Below are 27280 nucleotides of genomic sequence, written 5' to 3' on the forward strand. Positions count from 1 at the left end.
GCCAGCCATCACGGTGATTTATTGAAGGAATCGGGTAGCCTTCCAAGGCCGGTAGCATTGTTTGATGTTGAAAAGAATTCCCCTAAGAATCACCCTCAAGACCATAAAACATCGGTGAAAGCAGCTGATTCCACGAAGTAGCTAAACTAAACACAGAAACGGAGCTAAGGACCGCGGGTGAAATTGTGGAAGAAGGAAAACCAAATCACACAGAGAGAACTTCCCATGGAGCAGAAGAGAAGAAGCCAGGCGGGAGCAGAGGAAGGGAGAGTAAGGGAGAAGGAGGACTGGGGAGGGCCGTGGAGGTGGGGGGTATCAGGGGACGATGGTATTCATCCAAAACTCCACCTCTTGCTCCTTCAGTTTCTGTCCCACGCTCACATTCAAATCCAGCTTCAGGTACTGCTCGCTCTGGGTGTAGGCTGGCCACAGAGGCACACCTTCCCCGTTAGGGTCCCTGGAAGTGAGGGCAGAGGTGGGGGTGAGATTTCTACCCCCAGACACCCGGCTGTGGGGAAAGCCCGCACCAAGGCAGTGCTCACTTACCCGGTCCGAGCAAAGTTGGCCCAGTACCTCATCATCTTCCTGCTCAGCAATTTCTCCTCCTCGGTGGCTCCTTCTGAAGGAGACAATCACAAAATCCGGCTCTCACACGGATTTGCCAGAAGCCCAAGGTGCTTCGGGCCTGCTGAATCTCGTTCACACCTCCCTTCCCACCGGGATCCTCTCACTGGCCCACCGCTCAATCCTCAATCGTTGGGCTCATTTTGTGTCTGCACATACTGAGGCCTAGAGCCGCCAGGGTTCGCCCCAGGGATGCTGGCTTCCAAATGGAGGAGGCGGATCACACAGCTTCCCTGTCTAACCAGTGCTCTTCCAGAAATTCCCATGAGGCTGCAGGTTTCCTAGGGTCAGAGGCCACCTCTCTCTCTCTCCTTCTACCACTCCCCCTCAAACAATTAATTAATTATGGCATTTCACTATTTGAGAAAGTAATACTTGCTCAACGGACAAATCCAAAATGCAGGCAGGGTATCTAACGAAAGTAAGTTTCCCTCCTGTCTCTTCCCTCCAGACACCCAGTTAGTTACCAGCCTCAGAGGCAACCATAGCTACCGGCTTCTTGAGTGTCCTCCGAAGGCAGGCTAGCCTCGTGCAAGGGTTTTTGGCAGATGCCTTTTTACATACTCGGTATAATACGAACATATATCCTGCGTCTTTCTCTTTGTACTAAAACTGTATCCAGGAGATAGGCCCACACTGTTGTCTATAAACCTTCCATTCATTGCCATTTATTGTTCTATAAATGTATAACACATAAGTATGTATATATTCAGTTATCTATGAATATATAATTCAGGCATCCGATATTCTCTTGGTGGATCTTTGCATCGTTTCCAATCTTTTGCTGGTGGAAGCAATGCTTCAGTGTGTGCCTAAACCTTCGCCTGTATATAATTGTGCAAAAAATTCTAGAAGTTGAACTGCTAGGGTAAAGAGTATCTGCATTTTACATTTTCCATTAATATATGAGGTTGTCTGTCTCCCCACACCTGCTGAAATATATTATGTAAAATGTATTGCTCTCCCCAACCTTGATAGTTGAGAGAGAATTCCTCAGTCAAGGTTAACGTTCAATCCTCTTGACATGGGTGAGGTCGAGTGGATTTTCATGCTTAAAAGTCACATGTTTCTTCTTCCATGAACTATTTATATGTGGCCCAGTGTTTGACTGGGTTGTTATTTTCCCATTGATTTTAGGAGTTCTTTATATATATTATGTACCATATATATTTATAGATTATATACCATATATCTCTCTATCTCTATCTCTATCTATCTATATTTTTTAAGTAGGCTTCATGCCCAGTGTGGAGCCCAATGAGAGGCCTGAACTCACGACCCTGAGATCAAGACCTGAGCTGAGATCAAGAGTCGGACGGTTAACTGAGCCACCCAGGTGCCCCAAGAGCTCCTTAGATATTAAGGAATTTAGCCTTTGATACACATGCGGTTCATTTTTTCCCATTTGGAGATTCCTGTGCCCATCACACAGTTATATGCTCAGTGATGGCTGCTGAGTAATAGTAACAGGGACATTTATTAAGCACTCACTGTATACCTTATGAGAATTGTTTCATTTAATCCTTAAGACAACGTAGGAGGTAGTTGTGTCATTACCTGTATTACCAGGATGGGAATGAATAAATCACATAATGAATAAATAGAGCGCATATTTAGGCGGAGGCTCTGTCCTCATTGTTGAGAAGCCAGCGCGAACTGCTTAAGAGCCTGTATTGTGTAATTTCTTAAACAAAATATTTTAGTGATATCTATAGTGTGTAGTTCCTATATTTTCTCTATTGATAACCTCATATGACTGGCTTCTTATTTTAGGCACTGCACAGGTCATAAATTCAGGAATGAATGAGCTAAGCTTGCTAGCAACGGTTTGCAAGCATCTACATTAGATCACCTGGGTCCCACTACTTTGGGCTGGAATTATGAAAAACATGTTTGTTTGTTTGTTTGTTTTCCTTTTAAAGCCCTGGGTAGCATCAGTGATTCTAGAAAGGACAAGGAGGGTTGAGACTAGTGGTCAGAGAGAAGGAAGAAAGAGGTGCTAACTAAAAACAAAAAAATTAGATTGCATGAGTGCCCTCAAGGGCCTACGCCTTTAGGCTTTAGTATGAAGAGAAACACTTATCAAGCAAACGCTGGCAACTCCTTTTCCTAAAAATAAGAGGGGGGCATTTTCCAGGGAATGGCTATGTCTGTAAACCATAGATTAAATCCTAACCCACCAGTCTTCTGGACTCTTGCATAGTATTGGGCGGTTGAGGGACTTCGTGCTAACAGTGCCTTCTCCCCAGCTCATCCCAAGCTCCAGCCCCTGCGAGAGCAGAAGCCCCCGAAGCCGTTTCTTACCGAACATGACAATGTCGCCTTTCAGGAAGGCACCTCCAAAGACGAAGCGGATTTCATCAGAGTGATCGGCTTTCACGAAAGCTGGCCTCGTGTCGTTTAAGCACTGGGGCGGGTGTTGAAACTCATAGAAGTAGACAGGTGCGCCAGCATCTGTGGAGAGGCAGGAAAGGGCCTGCGGCCGGTGCGCATGCGCAGCGGAGCAGGGGCGGCCCTGCGTCCCCACCTGGGCTGGTCCTGGCTCCACAGACCCACGGGTGGGATGGCTGGGAGAAGACAGGTGACTCGAACCATGCTAACTTCCTTCTTCTTTGTCGGAGGCCAGCACTTCCTGCCACAGCAGCCCCTACGTCCCTGGTGGCAAGAGCTCAGCACCCCTCGGGGCAGTCTGAGAGGGCAATAGTTTTTTACTTCTCTAAAAGCCTTTCTTACTGAGCCAAGACCTACCTCCCTGTGACTTCTTGTCACTAACTCTGGTTCGGCTGTCTGGAGACAAAGCGAACAAAGTTACTCCCTGCTTTCAACATTGTTTCATCTCTCTTCAGCTGAAGGCCTTTGCTTTGTAATCCCCCCTTCCTTCCCTGCATCATCAATTTTTCTCTACTGGACCACTGCCATCAGTAGCCAACAGGCTTCCAGAGTCTCCCGTTAACATGCATACACACATGTGCAACGTACACACGCACCGACACACACATGCACACACATACACATGCACACACACAGGCACACACAAACACACGTACTCTTGGTCTCCGTTTCCCCTCTGGTTACTGCCTTATCTCTCTAAATCCCTTCTAGCAAGACCTGACATTACTCATCATCTCTGCTTCCTCTCCTCTCATTGTCTCTCTCTTTCTCTCCATTAACTGAAGTATCATTTAGGGGCAATAAAAAAACGCAGATTTTAATTGTACAGTTTGATGAGATTTTACAAATGCACTGACATTCACGACATGACATCACCATGCCCAGGTATACAGACCGTTTCTATCAGCCTGGAAAATTCCCTTTGGTGTCTTTGTAGTCACTCTACCAAGAAACAATCAATGTTTTTATTCCTGTCACCACAGATTAATTTCGTCTGTGCTTGACCTCCGTGTAAACGGAATTATATAGACTTTTTTGTGTCTGGCTTCTTTTCTTCAGTGTAATGTTTTTGAGATTCATGGATGTTATTGCATGCATCAGTAGTTGATTGTTTTTTCATCACCAAGTAGTATGCTACTGCATTAATATATCACAATGTATTTATCCATTTGTCTGATGATAGACTTTTAGGTTCTTTCTAGTTTGGTGGTATTATGATTAAAGCCGCTAGGGATATCCATATACAAGTCTTTTGTAAGGACATATGCTTTCACTTTTCTTCAGTGAATATCTAAGAGTAGAATGGTTGAGTAACAGGGTAGGTGTACATTAAACTGTGTAAGAAACTTGACAGCTTTCCAGAATGGTTATATCATTTTATATTCTCTCCAGAAGTATATGACACTTCTGAATATTCCACATCCTTGGATGTGGAATACTTCTGGGTATATAGTTTGTAGGTTTTTTTTTTTTTCAGTTTTTAAAAATTTTATTTTAAGAGAGAGAGAGAGCACAGAGGGGCAGAGAAAGAGGGAGAAAGAGAATCCCAAGCAGGCTCCACACTGTTAGTGCCAGCCCAATGTGGGGCTTGAACTCACGAACTGTGAGATCATGACCTGAGCCAAAACCAAGAGTCAGAGGCTAAACCGACTGAGCCACCCAGGCGCCTCTGTGTTTTTAATATTAGCCGTTCCAGAGGTGTAAATTGTTTCCTCATTTGGGGCGCCTGGGTGGCGCAGTCGGTTAAGCGTCCAACTTCAGCCAGGTCACGATCTCGTGGTCCGTGAGTTCGAGCCCCGCGTCGGGCTCTGGGCTGATGGCTCAGAGCCTGGAGCCTGCTTCCGATTCTGTGTCTCCCTCTCTCTCTGCCCCTTCCCCGTTCATGCTCTGTCTCTCTCTGTCCCAAAAATAAATAAACGTTGAAAAAAAAAAAAAAGAGTTCTCACATTCTGGATACGAATTTTTTGTCAGACAATTACATTGTGAATATTTTGGTCCAGTCTGTGGCTTGCCTCTTCATTTTTGTAACAGCGCTCTGGTTTTTTTTTTTTTTTCTTTTAATGTAAAATACACGTAATGTAAAATTCACCACTGTAACCATTTCTAAGTGTGCAAATCAGTGGCTTTTAGTAGGTTCGCAATGTTGTGCAACCATCACCACTATCTAGGTCCAGAACATTTTCAGCACCCCAAACAGAAGCCTTTATGCAGTCACTCCGCATTTGCCCTTCGTTTGGAGACTACTTTCTGTCTCTATGGATTTGCCAATTCGGACATTTTATATAAATGGAATCACACATGTGGCCTTTTGTGTCTGGCTTCTTTCACTTAGCATGTTTTCATAGTTCAACAATGTTGTAGCATGTATCAGCATTTCATTGCTCACTATGGCCACATAATAATCCCTTGTATATAGACACCACATTTTGTTTATCCTTTCACGGGCTGATGGACCTTTGGCTTTGTTACCACTGTTTGATCTCTCTAAAGAAGGCTGCTGTGAACATTCATGTCAAACTATTGTTTTCAGTTATCTTGGGTATATCCCTAGAGTGGAATTGCTGAGTTATAAGGTAATTTTATGTTTAAGTTTTTGAGGACCAGCCAAACCCTCTTTCCACATTTGCATTACCATTTACCGTTCCCACCAGCTGTATATGAGAGTTCCGGTTTCTCCACATTCTCAATAACATTGTGGTTTTCTGGGTTTTCTTTGTTTATTTGTTCTTTTATTGCAGCAGCTCTGGTGGTTATGAAGTGGTATGTTACTGTGACTTGATCTGATTTGCCTTCCCTGATGGCTAATAATGTTGATCACCCTTTCATGTGCTCCTTAGTCATTTGTATATCTATTTTAGAGAGATGTCCATTCAGTTCTTTGCCCATTTTTGAATTGAGTTATTTGGCTTTTTGTTGAGTCCTTCATATATTCCGAATAACAGACCCTTATCATATACAGTAAAACCTTGGTTGGTGAGCACAATTTGTCCTGGAACATGCTTGTAATCCAAAGCACTTGTATACCAAAGTAAATTTCCCCATAAAAAATAATGGAAACTCAGATGATTCATTCCACAACCCAAAAATACTCACATAGAAATGATTACAATACTATAATACAATACAAAATAATAAAGAAAATACAAAATAGAAAAATAAGCAAAGTAACCTGCACTTACCTTTGAAAACCTTCACGGCTGATGTGAGGGAGACTAGAGGAGGGTTATTGTGTAGGAAGAATTTCACTATCGCTATTAGAATCACTGCTACCCATTGGCTCCGTGGAATCGTTTTCTTTTCATTCAGCTTCAATAAGGAACCCATCCAATGACACTTGCTTTTGCCTCCTTTTGAGGACTTCACAGAAATGTGACATTGCATTGTCATTAAATAGATCCGTCACTCGCACCGCTGCAGCCTTATTTGGATGGTGCTTTTCTACAAAATGTTTCACTGTTTCCCACATTTTACATGTCTCCCTAATCTCATTGGAAGTGGGGGATCCCTCTGCCTTATTCTCCTCCTCTGCCAACGAGATCCCCTCCATAACCTCTTGCTGTTGCTCGTGATGCAGATCCTTCAGTTCGTCGGTGGTCAGCTCCTGGCCATGTGTCTCCACCAGCTCTTGAATATTGTCCTCATTCACCTCCAGTCCCATGGACTTCCCCACAAACATGGCCAACTGACGGCTCCTGTTCACGAGCAAGCCCCTCCAAGTCACGTCCAAGAATGCAGTTAGGCCACAGTTTTCTCCAAGCAGAACTGAGGGTTATCTTGGTGACCCCATCCCAGGCTTTATCGATGATCTTGAGGCAGCTCATGATGTGGAAATGATTTTTCCAAAATGCTCACAGGGTAAGGTTTGTTCCTTCGGTTACCTCAAAGCATTGCTGAAATAGTGCTTTGGTGTAAAGCCTTTCGAAGTTTGAAATGACCTGCTGATCCATGAGCTGGAGGATTGGAGTGGTGCTGGGAGGAAGGAACTTGACCTTAAGGAACTCGAATTCCTCCAGTAAGTCATCCTCAAAGCCTGGAGGATGAGCAGGAGTGTTATCCATAATCAGCAAAGCTTCGAGTGGCAGATTATTTTAAAAAGGTATTCATTGAGCTACTCAATGAACAAGCTATGAGTGACCCAAGCCTTGCTGTTTTGGTTTTTGATTGATTGTAATATGTCTCTACATACATCTCTTTGAGTTTCCTCCTACTTGGGAGTCACTGAAATTCATGTACATGAATGTTTACATCTTTCATCAAATTTGAGACATTTTGATAATTACTTTTTTAATATTATTTTTACCTCTTTTTCTCTCCTCTCCTTCTGGAAGTCCTATCATGCATATGTTGAGATGTTTAATGGTGTTCCACAGGCCTCTTGAGCTCTGTTCACTTTTCTTCATTCCTTTCTCTTTCTGATCCTCACATTGGGTAAGATCAATGGATTTGTGTCCAAGTTCTCTGTTTCTTTCTTCTCTATGTTCAAATCTGCTGTGGAGTCCCTCTAGTGAATTTTCCATTCCAGTTGTATTTTTCAATGCCAGAATATCTATTTGGTCCTTTTTGTAATTTTATAAATTCTCTCTTTATTGCTTCTGTATGTGGTGAAACATCATTCTCATGGTTTCCTTTAATTTTTTATATGTGGTTTCCTTCAGCTATTTGAGCATGTTTAATAGTTGGTTTAAAGCCTTCAGTAAATCTAATGTCTGGGGTTCTTCAGGGACAGTTTCTATTAATTATTTTCCTGTCTGTGGGCCATACTTTCCCATTTCTTTGCATGCCTTGTAATATTTTGTTGAAAACTGGAGATTTTGAATATTATCATGTGGCAACTCTGAACATCAGATTCTACCTCCTTCCCATGGTTTGTTGTTACTGCTTGTTGTGGTTGTGGTCGTTTGTTTGTTTAGAAATGTTTCTGTACTGGGATGCCTGGGTGGCTCAGTCGGTTAAGCATCCGACTTCAGCTCAGGTCATGATCTCACAGTTTGTGGGTTTGAGCCCTGCTTTGGGCTCCGTGCTGACAGCTCAGAGCCTGGAGCCTGCTTTGGATTCTGTGTCTCCCTCTCTCTCTGCCTCTCCCCTGCTCGCTCTCTCTCTGTCTCTCTCAAAAATAAAATAAAACATTACAAAAATTGAAAAGATAAATGTTTCTTGGTCATGTGTAGCCACCAACGTCTTTCTCCTGTTTTCTTAGTGGTCAACTAATAATTTTATGGGTCAGCTGAGGTTTTCATAAAAGCCTAAAACAAACAAACAAAATCTCCCAGTCTTTGAAGATGGGCATTGTGTGTGTGTGTTGGGACATCCCTCAACACTCAGCCAGACAGTTTACAACTCTTACTTAGTTTTCACTTTCTGTTTGAGGATAGCCTCCAGGTCAGCCAGATATAACAGCTTAGGGCCATCTCAGGGCTTTTATGAGCATGCTCCCTACTCTGAATATGCACAAGGCCTTCTAAATTCCCAGGTACATGGAGAGCTTCTCAATCCTTTATTCCCAGAGCAGCTCACTGCCCAGCTTTTCCTCCTAAGTGTTGTCTCTTATTTATCCCAACTGTTGTCCCTTGCCCCTAGTGGTATCAGCAAATGCATTTACCTTTAAATGTTTATGAAAAATGCCCTCCAGGTAGGTGGCTAATCCCTGAGAAAGCTCTATGTTAGGGGAAATAAAAGCAAGCCCTTTTGGCTTAGTTGTTTAGGGAGCCACCAGACAGGTCAAAGCAAACGACCACAAGTCTTTGAGAATAGGTTCTTTTTTCTCCCTCCAGTCCTAGCAGCCTAGACTATAAATATGGGCTGCTGTCTTTAAGGCCATTGCCTAGCTGGTGGCAGGAAATGGTGCAGAGTAAGTTAACATGCCACAAACACTCTCACTGAGACTCCAGGGTCTATATTTTGATGAAATGCTCATTTGCTTGCTATACACCCTTGATTTATTTCCAGAGTTCTGGTAAAATCGATTCTGACAGTACTTGCCAATTTATTCACTGCTTTTGTGGTGGGACAGATTTTGGAGTTTCCGCCTCCACCACTTTTGCTAACATTGTTAATAGTGTTTTTTGATGAGAAAAAAAGTTTATTTTGCTTAAGTACAAGTTAAGCTTTCGCATTTGGGTCTACAGCTCAACTCACGTTGATTTTTGTGTATAGTGTGAGTTAGAGGGTTGAGGCTCACTTTTTCTACATAGATATCCAGTCATTTCAGCTCTGTTTTTTGAACAGAATTTCCTTTCTCCATTGAATTATCTTAGCACCTCTGTCAAAAACTGGTTAACTGTTGATTTTCTGGACTCTCCACTCTGTTCTATGTGTCTATTCTTCAGCCAGTAACAGACTTTCTTAATGACTGTACTCAAAAATAACACTTGAAATCAGATAACTTGTAAGTCCACTAACTTTGGTGTTCTTGTTCAAGATTGTTTTGGCTACCCTTGCATTTCCATGTAAATTTTTCGAATCAGTTCATTCATTTCTCCAAAACCACTGGTGAAAGTTTGAGATTGGGAATGTATTCTCTGGAGATCAGTTTGCTCATTTTCTCTTGAATTCGTTTTAACCAGGCTTTTACTCCCATCATCCTATCACAATAGTTCCTGTCAAGGTCACCAGTGACCTCTGTGTTCCCAAATTCAAGAGTCCATTCTTGGTCCTCATTCCCTTGTCACCTTTGCAGACCTTTTGATACAGAATCTTATAGTGCCCTGCCACTGCTATCCCCTGCCCTGTGTTTTTTTATTTATGTTACCATCTAACACATATATATTCTATCTTGACTTGTTTGTTAGTCTCCCCAACTAGAATGTGAGTTACATGGTGTCTTTGTTTTGTTCACTGATGTATCCTCAGGGCCCAGAATACTGTCAGGAACATAGTAGGCTCTTGATAAAAAATTGTGGAAACAGAAGGAAAGGGGAATGGAACAGAGAGAGAGAGAGAGAGAGAGAGAGAGAGAGAGAGAGAGAGAATAAGGGCAGGGCAGGGGTAAGGAGGGAAACAAGGTTTGTGTCGCCACAAGTTATACTCCCTTTCTGATTGCTCCACTACTGCTGATACTTAAAATGTTTGGGAAGACACTTTCAGAGAAAGAAATGTGGGAAATAAAATTATGGGGAGGTGGGAATTTTCTGGATGGTCCTGACAAAGGAGGAGAAACAGAAACAACAAAAACTGATCAACATCCCCGAACTCTGAAAGGCACGGCAATTGCAAAGGTCAGCCTGCAGGGTTGTATCCCAGACATCCTTGGGAACTCCCTCTAACTGAGGGAACAGAAGGGTGGAGCAGGGCCAGTCATCAGGCAACAAGAATTCCTGCGGCCACTGGCCTTGCTGAGCTGTGACCCTGCTGTGTCGGGAGCGGGGGTAGTGCTGAGAGACTCACCTCTATGATACCGAGCTGTGACCACCCCAGGGACCACAAAGAGCACATCTCCAAGCAAGTCCAGAAAACTATCTCGTATTTCAACCGGGGAGTGCTTGTTGTAGAAGTAATGATCAGCCACAAGGTGCAAATACTGGGTGGGAATATTCTGTAAGAAATCATGGCCACAGAAGATCCAGGTCAGCAACATCCAACACGTCAAGCGTTTGCCTGGGCAGACATGATTCTGAGGTCTTTACATGCATCGCCTCATTAAATGCACACAGTGATCCCATGATGTAAATATCAAAATTAGCCCCATTTCACAGATGAGGGCACTGAGGTTTAGAGAGGTTAAGGGGTTGTCCAAACTGGTACAACCATTCTTTCACTTGCAGCCAAATTTCATGCTACTAATCACCGTGCACATGCCTCTCTGAGATGCTCCAGAAACGGCCACCCCTGGCCAGAACTGGCAACATGGTTTGCAGGGCAACGTGTGCAAAAATGATACCAGTTCAAGATGGTGACAACATAGCATTCAGTCAAGTGTAGAACTCTTCTGAGTGTAGACCTTTGTGCCAACACAGGTCCCACACCCAGGAGGCCGGCTTCAGGTAGTAGCACTGCCTCCAGTCCTTTGCTGGTTCGAGCTAGTTGCTCTCTTGGAGTTCCCTCATCTATAAAAAACAGGCTGTGCTGGGAATCACATGAGATATGAAGAAAGAAACATGCTGTCTGGCACAGAGCAGGTCTTCTGCTCTATCGGTTTCCCTCAAGACCTATTGCCAAAACCCTTAACGGGGCATTCTGTGACTTCTTGACCCGACACTGGGCTGCCTCCCAGTCTTCGATCCCTCAACTTGCCCGCAGCGCAAATGCCAGAGGATGCAACGTAAACTTCATGAAGATTCAGGGTCTGCCACATCAATGATGTTCTTGGGGATCTGGGGGGTCTAGGGAATGCTGGGATAAGTTATGGCACCTCAACCACCATCCCCAACCCCCAACATGAAAACAAGCATGGTCCTGCAGATGTTTCTCTGGAATTTGGAGGCAGTATACAGCACACTCAGACTTGTTCATCAGGTCCTCTGAAGGCTGAGTGTTTTTAATCAGGCCCAGAGCAAGTCCAGGCTCTGGTGCAAGTGCCTCTGACTTGGACCATGTGACCAGCAGACCCCTAGGTGCTCACGGTACCCAAGGAGGGTCCGGATGCTCTGTGGACCCTCTGGTGAGCCCCAGTGGGATACTCACAGTGCAGACCCCTGGGGTTCCAGAGCAAGGCTATGCCATCTGCATCACAGAACAACTTAATCATTTGAAAAGTACTTGCTCTGCCACCTAAGAGAGACTGCGTGCCCTTCCAGTCCTCTTGCACCTCCCCACAAAGGCCACTTCCCACTCCTAGGACCTGGTTCAACATACCTACTCCTCTTGAAATGCCCTCTGCTCAAATGTTTCCCTTTCCTAAACCAGATGGCCTCCTCCATGAGGCCATCTCCAATCCAGCCTGCGAGGTCTCACTGTCTGGTGTATATATATTTTAAGTATCTCTCAAACCTCAATCCCAGTTTGGACCACTAGATAGCCAAGACTCATCAAACATTACCTCTGGGCCTTGGGGCCCAAAGGATCCGCTGCCTCTGGTCTGGCTCACTCTGTGGCCAGAAGGCTCTTTCCAAAATGGAAATCAAATCATGCCACTCTTCCTCTGTTCCCAGCCCCTGGGATGAACTTCACCTTCCTTTCAGAGCATATAACAGCTGCAAGCACCCTCCTCCACTGCAGCCTACCCTGCAGCTGACCTCATCACACTCCTCTGCTTCTAATCTTGGGTCCTCCGGCCTGGACCTCCAGCTCCCCTGGCCCCTGTTCCTCTACCAGCCAGACAAACCTAACTCATCCTTCAAGGCGCTTCTCCTTGAGGCAGCCACCTGCTTCCTCCCGTGGGCCACACGGGGCCTCGAACATTCCTCTGCTCTGGTCTGCAGACACTACTGAAGTGCCTCCTTCACTTCATCCACCACACACTCTCCAGGTTCTGCAAGTGTAGAAGGAGTGCCTGCTCATCACTGTACCTCAGTGCCTAGGGAAGCGCTGGGCTCTCAAGAAGCAGCCAGTCAATGAGTAAGTGCACGAAGGGAACCTGGTACAGAGTTCACACTGGATGTTTACGGCAAGAAGGAGGGAAGAAGAGAAAGGAATCCATTCCTACATCTAGCGTCTGGCTTAAGACCTGATACTGACACATCTGTTCAGGGAGTGAATGAATAAACAGTTGAGTCAGGGTCCTGGGCCTCGCCGGAACCTAATACAGTGCCCGGCTGGCGTGGAGTGAATACAGGTCCTTAGTTCCGGGTGTGTTTCAGAATTCAGAACTTTGCTGACTGTGCATAAATAATTCAGTATATAGGCTGCGTGTCATGTCACGTACTCTGGGGGCGGCTGCCCCAGCCCCCACACTACTTATGTCATCAGAGAAGCACATGAATAGGGGGATGAATGAAGTGGATGAGAACAATAAATACCGAGGGCCACCTATCAGCTAAGGAAGGTTCGGTTGTCCTACAGGCTGTTTTTCAGAGCTCCTTGGATTTTGAGATTGTGAATAAGGGAATGTGGTACTCTATTTGGCAAAGATTCACTGAATGAGTGAACGAGGACCGACTGCAGCCCCAGCCCCTACTGCTGAGTGTGCCCCAAGGAGGTCTTTTAAATAGGTGAATCTCTGACGAGTCACAGTTGCCCAGGCTCACTTACCAGGAACGTGTGTACGAAGTAGAGGGCCAGAGACCTGTTGGAGCCCCCGAGGATCTCAGAAAACTCCTGTGGAGAGAAGTAGGGCATCCTCCGTGAGCACCTCAAGACACCAGAAGGGAAAGTGGTCTCCCTGAGGGCTGAGGGGCCTGCCTTTTAGAGGGGAGGCTGGGGAGAGCAGGAACCCATTTAGTCTCCAAGGGGCGACATGCAGGAGTGGCCTCAGTGGGTCGGAGCAATGACAGTCTCTTCTCACACTTGCTAAAAGGCAGCCATTCCCTGCCATACCTGTGGCTTTGTGGGGCCCGAGTGGCTGCCCTGTGGAAAGACCGTGTTACGAGCTGAAATGTGCCCCCCAACCCCCATTCCCACGTTGAAGACCTAACCCCCAGTATTCCAGAATGTGATGGAGTGGAGACCACGTTTTTCAAGAAGTGATGAAATGAAAGGGAGGACTTTAGTTGGGCCCTAATCCAACCTGACTGGTGTCCTTATAGGAAGAGGAAATTCTGACACACAGAGACACCAGGGGCGTGTGCATACAGAAGAAAGACCATGTGGGGACACAGGGAGAAGATGGCTTCATGCAAGCCAAGGAGGGAGGCCCCACAAGAAATTAAGCCTGCTGACACTTTGATCTTGGACATCCAGCCCCTGGGATTGTGAGAAAATAAGTTTCTGTTGTTTAAGCCACCTGGTCTGTGGTGTTTTGCTGTGGCAGCCCGGGCAAACTAATACAGGCTACAGCTTGGCTTTGACACCACATTCAAAGAGAAGCCAGAAAAATCTCAAACTAGTGGTTTATTGTTCTCTTTCTAGAGATCTTTACAATTAGGGCCTCTGAGATGCCAGCAGTTTGCAGAGAGCCAGTGAGGTGGCAAGACCGGTGGTGAAGAGCAGAGGCTTTGCTTGGGTGCCTGGGTGGCTCAGTCGGTTAAGCATCTGACTCTTGATTTCAGCTCAGGTCATGATCTCCCAGCTCGTGAGATCGAGTCCCACGTCGTGCTCTTTGCTAACTAACAGTGCTGAGGCTGCTTGGGCCCAGTCTCTCTCTCCCTCTCCCTCTGCCCCTCCCCTGGTCGTGCACGTGTGCTCTAAGTAAATAAATAAATAAATAAATAAATAAATAAATAAATATTTTTAAAAAAGAACATAGGCTATGCTTGGTACACAGTAAGGGCTAGGAGTAATTACTTGTTAAAAGACCTCTCCTTGGCCAGTATTACAGCTTAAAAACATGAGAGGGTAGAAATACTCTCCACTTGTCAAATGAATTTCGCTTTGACATTTTCTGCTGAAAATCTTGAGATAATAAATCATGAGGGTAAATATTTAAACATCTCTGTCTCCTGGAATCTGAGGGAAAGTCCTGAATCATTCAATTTATCTACACGTGTATTTCAACCACTAAGAACCTCTCTGTATGTTCAGCAGCTGAAGGATTTGGAGGGAATTTTGGAGGATTTCCTACGGTCTCCAATGGTCAGCAGTGGACGTCACTGAGAGGTCACGTGATGCAGGCTCTTGAGCTATGCAGACCCAGGCACCAATTCCCATCCTGCCACTTGAATAATTCCAATAGCTAACATTTACTGACGTGTGCTTGTGAAGCAGGTAGTTAAGATCATCCTATACCACGGATTAAGGAACGAAGGTTCAGAGAGGTTGGGCAGTTCACTTAAGGTCACACAGCAGGTTACCAGAGAACCCAGCATTTGATGGCAGAGCCTAAACACATGAAGAAATTACACAACACTGTCTCCTCCCCCAGCTGGGAGACTTTGGGGAAGGAATTTTAGCCTTTCTGAGACAAAGTTTCTTTAACTGAAAAACAGGAATAACAATGCCCATTCGCAAGTTGTTGGACAGATGGTACACACTGGGCACGTGGAAGAACTCGGGACTGGCTGCAGTGGTTATGGTGGTGGTGTCATCGGTAGCGCCTGCCTTTTTAGCACAAACCTGGTAGCATCGAAAGGCCTTGCTGAAGCCAGTCTGTGACTCAGATGCCTCATTTGCAACACGAGCAGAAAGATCCTCACTCCCACTTACTCCAAAACATTGCTCTGTAAGTCACATTAATAATGGTAGAACAGGCCTTTAATAGCCCGATGAACTCAGGATTCTGGTTCTAACCAGCCACCAACTAGCCTTGAACCTAGACAAGCCTCTGGATCTCATAACCACATTTCCCTCAGCTTAAAAGGAGGAGGTTGGTCTCCATGATTGCGCTGTGATGATGTTATGGGTTTGAGCATTCCTACCCTTCTGAGGACAGATGAAAAGTTTCTTTCAAATCAAGAGGGTCTTCTTTAAATGGCAGGGTCAAGAAATCATGGCTCCTTCTCAGGACTCAGCCTGAGCACAAATAATCCCTCCTTGGAGAAGGCTTTCTTGACCACCCCTTCTCCTCCCTAAAGACCTTCTCCCGCCAGTTTATGTCCTTCCTAGCACTTACACTTTCAGAAACCATCTTTTCAACTGTCCATTTCATCTGGGCCTCCCCAGTAGGATGTGAGCCTGCAGAAAGCTGGGACTGCGTGACTTGTTCACTGTTGAATGCTTGCTTTTTACCAGGGTGTAGAGCGTAAAGTAAATGTTCCCCTCATACTTGTTGAATGAATAAGACAATTCAGTGATTTCGCAGCTTGTACAAACCCAGAGAGCATTCTTGGAAGTCAAAATTTCATAACCGCACATGAAAATGTAAAGGCCTGAACATTTTCCAAACCTGCATGAAATTCATCTTTGAAGTAGTAACTGTGCTCCTTTGAAACAATCATTTGTGATGTTTTGAACAAAGCTCAAATGGATCCATCCTCTCTTACTTTTTTCATAGAGTTGTTTCTTTCTCCATGAACCTTGTATGAGGAGCCGGGCAGATGCTGACTCTGGCTGCCCTCAGTCCTCAGCTACCCTCCTTCAGAGAGGGGAAGGGGCATCACCGTGTCCTTGGCTTCCAGGCTCCTGCCAAGTGTTATACTTGGCGTCCTTGCTGGCAGTGCTGAGCTGTGGAAGTATATACAGCTGCCACACCGCTGAGGAAGCGACAGGAAGGACAGCTGGGATCCTTACCGTGGACAGAAGGAAGGCACACTCGTGGTTATTGACTCCGATGATAGAAGGAACTGAATTAAATGCTTTTTGAGTCAATAGGGCTACAGGCTCATCAGGAAAGAAAAAGTCATCAATCACTGGAATGGAAAACGTGAGTTTCTGCAATGAGGAAGAAGAGAAAAATCAGCATCTGCTTCTGTTCACAAAATCTGCTGTCCCCAAGCCCCCAGCCAAGGAGACCCAACCCGCTGAGCAGTGGTCAAACTACATTAAGAAAGGAAAAAGCCACAGTTGGCCCATCCTGATGTATCAGTTCTGCTTGGCCGGCCCTGCACTTGCTTAGGCAAAGGGGCTCAAATTCTTTGAGAACCACTGACCAAATGCAGCAGGCAGAGTGGTGAGCAGGGGACAAGGGAGTGGCCACAGTAGTGGGGATTAGTATGTGCATCTTCTCGAGATGTCCTCCTCAGCACTGTGCCTTTGATCTGGCTGAGTCTTGGGTCTCAGGAGGAAACACCTGGCTTTATCCACGTTTTGGGGGGGCTCTGTTTCGGAGTGGGGATGGCGGGGAGCACACAGAAGACCTTTCACACTCCATCGGGTCAAGGACTTGTTATCCAGCTCCCAGACTCCAGCACAACTCACAGCGGACCCTTCATCCATGCCAACAAAGTATTTCACAATTGTTAGAATCTGACAGATAATGGCCTTGCTCTTCCAAGGACCATCAGAAGCTCTCACGAGTGGAAGGGGCACAAAGAGCTCATTCAGTCCAGTGACTGAAATTTGTCAGTGGTCATCTAGACTCTGCTTGCATACCTACAGAGGTGGGTGTCTCACTATCTTCTAAAGGTGCTGGCCCTTTTTCAGAGTTTTTAGAAATTTCCTGGTTATACCAAGCCAAAATGGCTTCCTAACAGAACTCACACTCTTGACACTGATTTTAGCTTCTGGCAGCATGTGGAACAGGGGAAGTCCCTCTTCCCAGTGACTTAAAGACAACATTTGTGTTTTCCTGGATCTTCTCCTGGCTAAGCAGCATCCCTGGCCCATCAAGTTCTTTAAATTACCTATCATGGTTCTGTACATTCTACAGCCATTACTATGAATCCCAACCTCCATCTTTCCAAATCCCATATCAAAGTAAGTAAGAGAGTGGTGGGGTTTGTCTGCCATTCCATTCCAAGCACAACCCTGCCCCCAAACCCTCCCGCCCCTCTTCACCTTGCTGATGTCCATCAACTCCTCGGAGGGTTTTGCCCTCAGGCACTGCAGCAGGGCAGCAGAGTCAGACGCATGGCAACCACAGATACGCGCAAGCACCTGCAACTGTTGCCAGAGAAGGACCAGGTCAGAGCACAGCATGGAAAGTCGCCAAGAAAATGCAAGGTGAAAAGAGTCCTAGATCCTTCATACATGGAGCCTGCTGACCCTCCCCACCCCCTGAGGACAGGCGGGCACTGTATCTCTTTGTTCTCTTGCCTGACTCTCCTTGTCATCTTTAGCAACCGCTGGAGTAGGGGGAGGTGGTATGTCAGCCTGTGGCTGTGGAACAGAGTCAAGATTCCTGGCCATGGAGAGACCAGTCCGATGGTGTTGGCTCCACTGGCAGTAGGCCTCAGTCCAGACGCCCAACTCTGGGATTCTGAGTGGAGCCAGGAGCCCCAAGCGTGAGGAGCAGCTTTGCAAGCATGACTTAACGGTCAGTTGAGGCATGACTCTGGCTCAGTGTCAGCTTGTCAGCTCTGTTAAGCCTCACCCCCACCACAGCCTAGAATACCCTGAACAGCTTTTCCTGTCTCGCATCAATGCCACTCATCCCTAGCTCCTCCGAGATGTCCTTTCAGACCACTGCAGCTCCCATGAACCCCTTCCTCCTCTGATTTCCTGTTACCTCAAGGATTCCCACCTTCTCTACCTAGCCTTTTCACAAACACTGCCTTGCGCAGTCGTCGAACTTTCCGTGGGAGCTCATCCCTTGAAAGTGGTGGCCCCCCAAGTGTCTGGGAGTCATGAATGCTCTGAGAATCCAACGAAAGCTACAAACCCGCTCCCTGGGAAAATGCACAAACATATAGAATCTACACACAACGTACAACTGTAGGAGCGCAAGGACCATCTCCCAACTACCCGTGGATTTCAGGTTAAAAACCTTTGTCATAAAATGATTATGGTCTTCTGAAGTCAGTGTAGCCCTTCCCATTTACGAACCCACAGGTCCTAGCATAGAGCTGGGAGGACTATGGACACTCAGCGTACGTGTGTTAAATGAACAAACAGAGGCACAAACTGAAAGTTGGTATGCCATGTTCCCCAAATCAATATTCCCGATGCATTGAGAGTATTTTTACAATATTATGACTCCATGTCTCTGCTTGTGGTGTGCACTGTCATTTTCTATCAGGTGTTCAAGCAAATGCACCACGAAAATGCATAGTCCCCAGGAGGTGGCTCCACAGCCCCGTGCTTAATCTTCATTGACCGAATCAGCTCATTTGTTAACTCATTCATTCAGCAAACAGCAATAGTCACCTAATATGCACCAGGAATCATGCCGGGACATGAAAGATACAGAGACCTTGGTCTCCAGGTCCTCACTGTCTGCTAGAGCACTAACCAAGATGACAGATGACAAAAGTCTGGGGCATATGCCTCACTGCCCCCTCACAATCTCATGCCAGGCAACAAGAATCAGTCACAGTGTTATTTCCCACTGAATTGGAAACAGCCTAAGAATCTTTCTTAACAGAGTACTCTAGATAGAGTGGAGTCAATATAGGAGATGAGCCGTATATAACACAGGGGACTGAGTTATATATCCTAAGTGAAGAGTAATGAATAAGATGTCAGAACAATTACATAGACACTCATGTACACACACACACACACACACACACACACACACACACACGTTCACACACACCAACAGTATTTCACTGGGGACCTATTTTCTGTCAAACCAGGCCTCCCATAGAGCAATAAAGTTCACCTCGGCCAGCATCAGATTCTTTTGACCATGGTCAGTAGGACCGCCAAGCACATGGTCTATCGACACCTGACCACATTCTCCCCTGACCAAGTAGAGGAGAGGTGTTAACGAGATACCTACATCCTTCTTCCTCTCATCACCAGGGGGTCTCATCAGTAAAGGCAGGATGGCCACCCCACTCTCCATGATGGCTTTGTGGAATAAGCCATTGGCTATGGGGGACAGAATCTGGAGAGAGAACACAGGAGATCAGGAAAAGTTATGCAGGGGACTCTCCATCCAGCACATACACCATCCACCTTTCCTTAAAGAAACCTTCCCAGGAAGCCTCCTTAAAAGCTTTGTGCTTACAGAAAAAAAAAAAAAAAAAAAAGCCCTGGTTTGGGGACTCAAGGACTAGCCATGGATGTATGGACAAATTTTTTAACCTGTCTGAGCCCCCAGGTGCCTCAGGAACTTTGAGGCCAAACATCCTGGTGTGTGATTGCTTGCTAGCTCCTTCATTTCCTAGCTGGGGGAATCTCAGGCAAATTGTTTCATATTTCCGAGCATCAATTTACTTCTTCCAAAACTGGAAGGAAAAATGGAGCACATATCACAGAATTGTGGCATAGAGCAGAAGTAACAAATATAGAAGGCTTTGCACAACGCCTGGTCAGACAGCATGCACCCACGAAACGGGGGTTGTCATCATATATGCAAAGTTGAGTTATTATAATTCACCTTACTGAATTATTTTGAAGATACAAAAATATCTTGTGTATTGTCAAGTGCTACACCGTGGAAGCTCTCTTAACCCACTTCTATGTAACAGACTTTTGTGATGAACATGTGACCCTGGAGATGCCAAGCACTCAGAGCCAGTGGGCTATTTTCTAGCACCACCACAGGCTTCTATTCCCACAAGTTTCTGGCCAAGAGGCAGGTGTGTTTGCTTCCTCACTTGTTCGGTCAGTTACACTTGTTACTGTAATTACATAATCAATGAAATACCGTGGGAACCAGTGAAGTATGTGTGTAAGAAAAGAAAACAAAACTATGTTTGGGGGAAAGAAACGTGTGATAAAGACAAGTAGCTGAAAAATACTGCCGGCAAATTAGGTGTGAAAAAGGTAAGAGTAAAATACGTTGGGTGCGGCGGGGGCGGGGGGGGGGGGGAGCAGAAAATTCCATAAATACACCTCATTCACAGACTACAAAGCACGCATCTTTTAAAATTCATGCTCACTGTAAAGAAGCTGAAACTGTAATTAGAGGACCATGATTCCAATGGGTGGTTTATGCCAGAGAACCACGTTGGACCTCTAGCCAGCAGACCAACCTTGAAAAGATACCACACTATATACCAAACCACTGATAGAGAAATGTACACTTTCTCTTTGAAGTTAAAATAAAATGTTATAGGGGCTCCTGGGTGGCTCAGTCAGTTAAGCGTCTGACTTCAGCTCAGGTCACGATCTCGTGGTCCGTGAGTTCGAGCCCCGCGTCAGGCTCTGGGCTGATGGCTCAGAGCCTGGAGCCTGCTTCTGATTCTGTGTCTCCCTCTCTCTCTGCCCCCCCCCCTCCCGTTCATGCTCTGTCTCTGTCTCAAAAATAAATAAAAAACGTTAAAAAAAATTAAAAAAAATTAAATGTTATATGCATCCTTTTTTTTTTAAGTTTTAGCTGAACTTTTCTACTAAACAAGTAATTACCAGTCCTGGTAATTGGACACCAGGGCTTCCACCCTATAAATATAAGGGATTTTTCTTCAAACTATTACTCAGGATGTGATCTTGGGTAATTCATTTAAACTCTTCCTGATGACAGCTCTTGTCCACAAAATGACAGAGAGCCCCTAACTCTCTCTGTGAGGCTTGAGGGAGACAATGTGTATAAAAGTGTTTTGTTTCACAGGAAAGCACCGGTCAGCTATAAGTGATTCATGGTCCTCATTTTTGTAACCTCCCCCACCAAGGTCTGTTCAAATCCCAAAGAGAAGAACTCACGAGGCTGGAAACACTGATGGCTCCCGCTGACTCTCCAAAGATGGTCACGGAGCGTGGGTCACCACCGAAGAACTCGATGTTGTCCCGGACCCAGGTTAGGGCAGCCACCTGGTCCAGCAAGGCCCAGTTCCCCCGGGCATGCTCATCCCCTGTGCTGGGGCAAGAAGTAGGGTGAGAATACTCAGTGGGCTGCAATCTGCTTCCTGCCGCTCAAGGAGTTCAAGGTGGAGGCTGTGGGTGGGTGGCCACTCCTTTGCAGGATCTTCCCTGCTGTTCGTCCATCTGCTGGCCAGACGCAGAGGGTCTAGGCCCGGAAAGGAGGGCAGAGTCACAAGACGGGAAGGAGCCAGGTCCTTGACTGACCATGTGAAAAGATGTCTGTCAGTCAGGATCACTCAGTTGGACCTTACTTGAGTGAGAAAGAGATTTTTATTGTTTTAAGCCACCAAGACTTGGGAGTTTATCTGTTATAGCTGCAAAGATTATCTCACTAATTCGGGTCACAGTTATTCAAGTGTCACTGAAGGCTCATTCTTCCTTACGCAGCTGGGCACTGAATTCCCTGTGGCTGCCATACAGCTGTGCCTCAGGGACCTGGGGTGTCAAGCTCTCAGGGACACTTACTTGAAAAAACCAAATATTCCTAGCCGGTACTGGGTAGTCACGATCAGCACGTCCTCGTAGGCAGCCAAGGCGGACCCATCGAAGGAGGAAGCTGAGCCCATCTTGAAGGCACCCCCGGGGAACCACACCATGACCTGTAGAAGGGAGAGGAACTCTCTAGTTGGCCTGCCAGGCATTCACACCCCCTCCCTATACATTTGGGACCTTCCTTCTTTAGGGAAATATAGGTGTCTCACTTTCCTTTCTAAAAGCATGAGAGATTATGTCTTTTGAAGAAGGCCAAGGGGTGAGCATGGAGGCCTGAGTTTGATTCCCAGCTCTGCCCCTGACAAACTGTGTGATGCTGGGCAGATTACTTAACCTCTCTGAGGCTCATTTTTCTCATCTATAAGATGTGAAGAATGAAAGTATCTCATTTTATGGGCTATCGTGAGATTTCAACAAGATTCTGCATTTAAGTTCTTAGAATAATTTCAAGTGCTCAGAAAGTATTAACCAAATATCACTGAACTTGTGACCCACACGAAGACAGAAATCATTGTAAGCCATGTGGAGAGCAAAATCCACTTAAACTGTTTTAACTTTACTCTTTCCACTACCTACAGAGAGAAGCGAAGCGAGGAGAGAAAAAAAAAGGGAAGAGAAAGTGTGAAAACTTTATCAATTAGAAAAATTGGGACTGGGCAACATAAAACATTCACATAGTACTATCATGATTCATATACTTACAAATATATCTTTTTCATTCTCTTTTTTAAGGTCATATTAGGGACTACAAGTCTTGGGCCAGCCATGGGGGATAAGGGAGAACCAGACAAAGCACTGGCTTTGACACGGGAATTTCTACTCGTTGTGTGTACAAGGCATTTATGCCATCCCCGTGCCTCATCTTCTTAATCTGTACTATGGGTCCAGTAATCTTTACCCATGATTACTGTGGGGGTTAAATGAGATAATGGACTGTGCCTGGCACACAGTCAACTGCTCCATATATGTTGTTGTTATGATCCAATAGAGTGAGTCTCTCATTGCAGTGGCATGGGGGAGAGATGATGGCTTTCCTACTCACTAATACAGAGATACTTCACATTCCTAAATGAAATACTTAGTATTATTACCTGTCCTCGTTGCAAACAGAAAAATTGGAAGGTGTATATCCTCTTTAAAGGATTTCCCAAACAGAGTCCTTGTAAGCAGTCTTTCTAAATGTTTACAGACCATTAAATACTCAACAGAGGGGAAAACCAAAACAAAATAAAAATGGAAGGTCAAGTTGCTGCCAATAAAGAAGCAATCAGAAAGGAAGATAGAGGGAATCTGTCATTAAATGACTTTTTAAGAAAATTATTGATGTGCAAGCGATTACATTTCTCTTTTACCCAACAGGGGGTAGGTTGGATTCTAGACACCCAGCCACTCCTCCTGGGTCCCTGGCTGAGAACCTGCTAGCTGGAGCCCCCCGCATGGCAGGCAGCCTTACAGGGAGGTTGGAGCCATTGTCCGCATGGGCTGGCGCATAGATGTTAAGGTACAGGCAGTCTTCGGACGCTTCCAATTTGGGGTAACGCACTTTGAGAACGTGTTGATAGGAGACCAGCCACTCTAAGTCCTGGAAGCATCTTGGAGGAAAAAAAGGAAAAATCCTCAGAGTTGCTGTCACACTTGCCTGGGAGGGGCCAGGTCCCGTGACGGCAGGGAGGCCTGGTGTCCTATGTCTGAGCAGAAGAGGCATATGGGAGCTATTGGTACAGAGTCTAATCGTCTCCCTGGCCCCCGCCATAGTGGCACAGACAAAGAAACAAACTATGATTCTCTTTGATCTGGTTTGGGGGTAGGAAAGTATGTTGTGCAGAATAATTGTGCCATTAACCTCCAGTACCCACCCATGCCTACACCCACTACCATAACCCCAGACACACACATAGAGATTCAAGATGACGCAACAATTCCCCAAACTAGAGGGCAAGACCCTGGGTTGCAAATCAAAGGTATTGCTATAGTAGCTCCCTTTTCTGCACCCAGAGGAACAAAAGGACATCTCTAGGCTTTTCTACCAGGGACCAATAGAGGTATATGTACAAGGAGATTCCTGCATTCAAACCTTTGCTCAAGCTGGTCCCTATGCCCAGACTGTTCTCTCCTCATGTTTGTTTGCTCGTGTTCTTTCCTTTCTTTCAGATTCAGTGCAAGTGCCACCTCCTTCAAGAAGCCTTCTGAGATTTCTCCAGTTAGACCACAGCTCTTCTTTAGAGACCGCTGTACATGTTGTGTTCTTTCCTAGAAGTTCTCCTGGGCTTGTACATGGGTGTTACCAGCTTTCCCACTCAAACGGGAGCAGCTTAAAGCTTAGGACTCTGTTTTGGTCACCTCAGTACTTCATAGCCCCTAGCACTGAGCCTGCTTGCTATGCAATAAGATTGAAGGAGTCTACATATGTGATTTCTACTATACTTCAGTGCTCCATGAATGTTAATTGTTTTTTTAATAAAACAGTGTACAGATTAGGCAGTGGGAAACCATCGCTGCAAATTTACCCCCAGACAAGTGCTTATGCCTTTTTGCCCTTTCGTATGTTGTTTATCAGAAATCAAGCCCTCGCTGCTTTCAACACAGCCATCCCTGACCTCCCCACAAGGTGAGGCTAGGTGGTTCCTTCTCAGCACCCTTTTCTGATCCCCTAAGGTTGCCCTTGACACTCTATATTTTAATTATTGCTGTTATTTCCACCCCTGCCACGCCCACCAGCCCCCAGGTTCCTTCAGGGAAGCTGTGACCAGCCCACTGTGGTATCTGCCAGAGCTTAATGGAGAGGAAGTTACTGAGCTGGCTCTTAATGGATATTAGTTGAATGAATAACTGAATGAATGAACAGATGAGTTTCAGCTTAGTGTCCTCAGTCCCTGGGCCACATGGGGTCTCCTTTGTGGCTTAGGGCACTTCCTAAAACCAGGGTACTCCTTCTGCCTGGGACTGCCAAGGCAAGGAACCAGCGTGGCCCAATGTGAGGACTTCACAAAATCTGAGTGTCAGAAGATTCTTGAGGATTTTCAAGTCTCCCATCTCAACCTATGCTCAAGTTCTCAGGATTCGCCCACCTCAGTCAGCTTGAAAATTTGCAGTGACTGGGAGCTCCCGGCCCAGAACACACTCACGTACTCCATAGGTGTCTATGGATTTCCCTGCGCTGGGCACAGAGTGCTAGAGCTGAAATCTCTTGCAAGGTGGTTCTTCACCCTAAAGCCCTCAGCCTGGGTGAGAGGTGACATGGAATCACGCGGACAAAGACTCAGTAAGTCCGTCGTCGTGGTTCCCAAACCTGATTGGTCCACAAATCCCTAGAGAGCTTTCAGTGACTCTAGTTTTTTGGGCCCAGCTCTGGAGATTCCAATTTAGGAAGTTCAAGAAGGGAGCCCAAGAAATCTGCATGCTCTGAACACCACCACCACTGATTCTGCTGGTCAGCCAGCTGGGGAGCCATGAGATTACCGAAGGTCTTGTCTACTCCCGTACCCACCCTCCTCCTCGTCCTCCTCGTCCTCCTCCGTCCCCTCCTCCTCCTCCTTGTTCCCCACCTTTCCCAGGGGGGCTGCATGACCTTTATTCCCCCTCAGTGCTCTGTCCCCACTCCCAGTTCACATTCCACCCATGGGACCGAGCCTGCTCTTACAATTTAGGGTAGGATGTGGCATTTCGGAAGTCATTCCAGGGCAGAGCAGGCTTTGGTTGCTTAAATCGCAGGGGCCCTAGAGGAGGTGCAGCATAGGGGATCCCGAGGAACATGTTCACAGGCATGGTGCTTCCCAGTACAGTGGTTTGCTTCCCCCGGACCCATCCCAGCCTGGTGCTCCTCACTGGTGCATCAGCAGCTGGCCCTGAGGGGACACACAGAGAGGAATCAGATGCTGGCCGGGTAGAGAACCAGAATAAGCTCAACTAGGAGCTCCCCTCAGTGGGGGCACTCTTTGTTGGCCCAGACGCGGTGCAACAGGAAGTATCTAGACTCCCCGGCAATGAACCCAGGTCCACTGCTTCCTTCAAGATTGCCACCTGCATAAGAACACCGACTTAGTTTCTACTAGGAGTATAGCACCGACCCACAAAAGTTTCCGGTCACCTTAGGGCACAAGTAGCCTCTCCCTTCTGCAGCACAGATTTCTCTTACTCTGGAACTGATACATGCCAGGGCTGCAGATCCTAGGATCCCACAAAGTCATCTAACCCAGAGTCCCCACATGCTGGTCATTTTCATACTCACCATCACATTTGCTGGCATGTCTGCGCATCCCCTGTCTGACTACCAGCTTTTTAATTTTTCTTAAAATTAAGTTTTAATAAACTTAGAAAATCTTACCTAGAGGATTCCTAAGCATTAACGTCTACGGAACTGTGCTTCTGATGAGTTAAGTATGTGCTTTTGAATACGCATGAAAATAAGTAGATGTCAATGAAAATAAAAAGTTCTCATACAGATGCCACCTGACATCAGCTCATCCACCTCCAGGATGTGAGGAGGACATTTTGGGAAACCGAGAGTGCAAGCTTCTTGGTTTCCACATAGAATATAGAGCATTGAGAAATTCACTGCCCAGCTACTTGCTTGGCAGGACTCAGGTGTCTTGGTGCTACCTGCTCTAACGTCACTGTGACAGTGAAAGTCCTATCCGGGCAGCCAGTACCACAAAGCATGGGCTCTATCCTTTACCCCTCCCCAGTACCCAGGACAGAGGGCTCTGCAAGCCTCGACAAGGTATGAGCACCCAAGGATAGGACCTGAATCTTCTGTGCAATACCCACACCCACAAAGGACACTCTGTTGGGGGGCTTTCAGTGACACCAGGACATTGGTCAGGTGCCCTGAGGTTACTACATGGCTTTCCATGCACCATGAGACCTCTGAGAAATAAGTTTGTTTGCACTAGTAGAAAAAAACATCCAAGATAAGGAAATCCCCCTACCCTATCTTCTGAGGGCCCTCCTCTCCCACTGGGTGTCTCACCCTTAATGACAGCTGCAAGGACCCAAAGAGCCCAGATCAGGGTCCGGCCTGGGTGCACCCACATCCCACTCATCCGGCTGGACCGTCTGAACTCCTAGCACATCCACGGCCTCCGCTGGCCTCAGAGAGCTTCAGTCAAAGAAAGAAAGGGCTCAACAAATGTTGAGCAGGCAGACACAGGATGCAGGGTTGGTGGAGAAAGGCATCAGACCAAGATCTGCAGAGGAATTGGCCAAGCAAGACTTTCCTGTTCCGATTTATATAAGGAGAAGCTGATGATTAACTAGTGAGCTGGTGAAGGATAATGTGGTAGGTTCTGGACTCATGGGATGACACAAATAGAAAAGACATTTGGGATCAGGTAAGTCAAAGACCTCAGCTCTGATGCCTGCAAAGGTCAGGAAGGCAGCAAACAAGCAGTGAATGAAGCTGGCCAAGAGAGATCAGTTGGAAGCAGTGGGGACTGTGGAAAACTGGATAGCACATGCC

The 27280-nt window shown here is 46.2% G+C and overlaps 1 protein-coding gene across 1 annotated transcript; it reads right to left on the reverse strand.

The window, feature by feature from the left end:
* CES5A (carboxylesterase 5A) lies at positions 1-27022 on the reverse strand. Its single transcript, NM_001009188.1, is given in 13 exon segments — positions 1-457; positions 547-619; positions 2929-3078; positions 10399-10546; positions 13141-13206; positions 16213-16353; positions 17419-17523; positions 19304-19411; positions 21172-21325; positions 21796-21929; positions 23276-23414; positions 25463-25667; positions 26792-27022. Coding segments are annotated over 13 exon segments (1638 nt in total). The 5' UTR covers positions 26865-27022; the 3' UTR covers positions 1-315.
* Between the last annotated feature and the right edge of the window lie 258 nt (positions 27023-27280).

The sequence above is a fragment of the Felis catus genome, chromosome E2 (assembly GCF_018350175.1).
Source record: "Felis catus isolate Fca126 chromosome E2, F.catus_Fca126_mat1.0, whole genome shotgun sequence".
NCBI lineage: Eukaryota > Metazoa > Chordata > Mammalia > Carnivora > Felidae > Felis > Felis catus.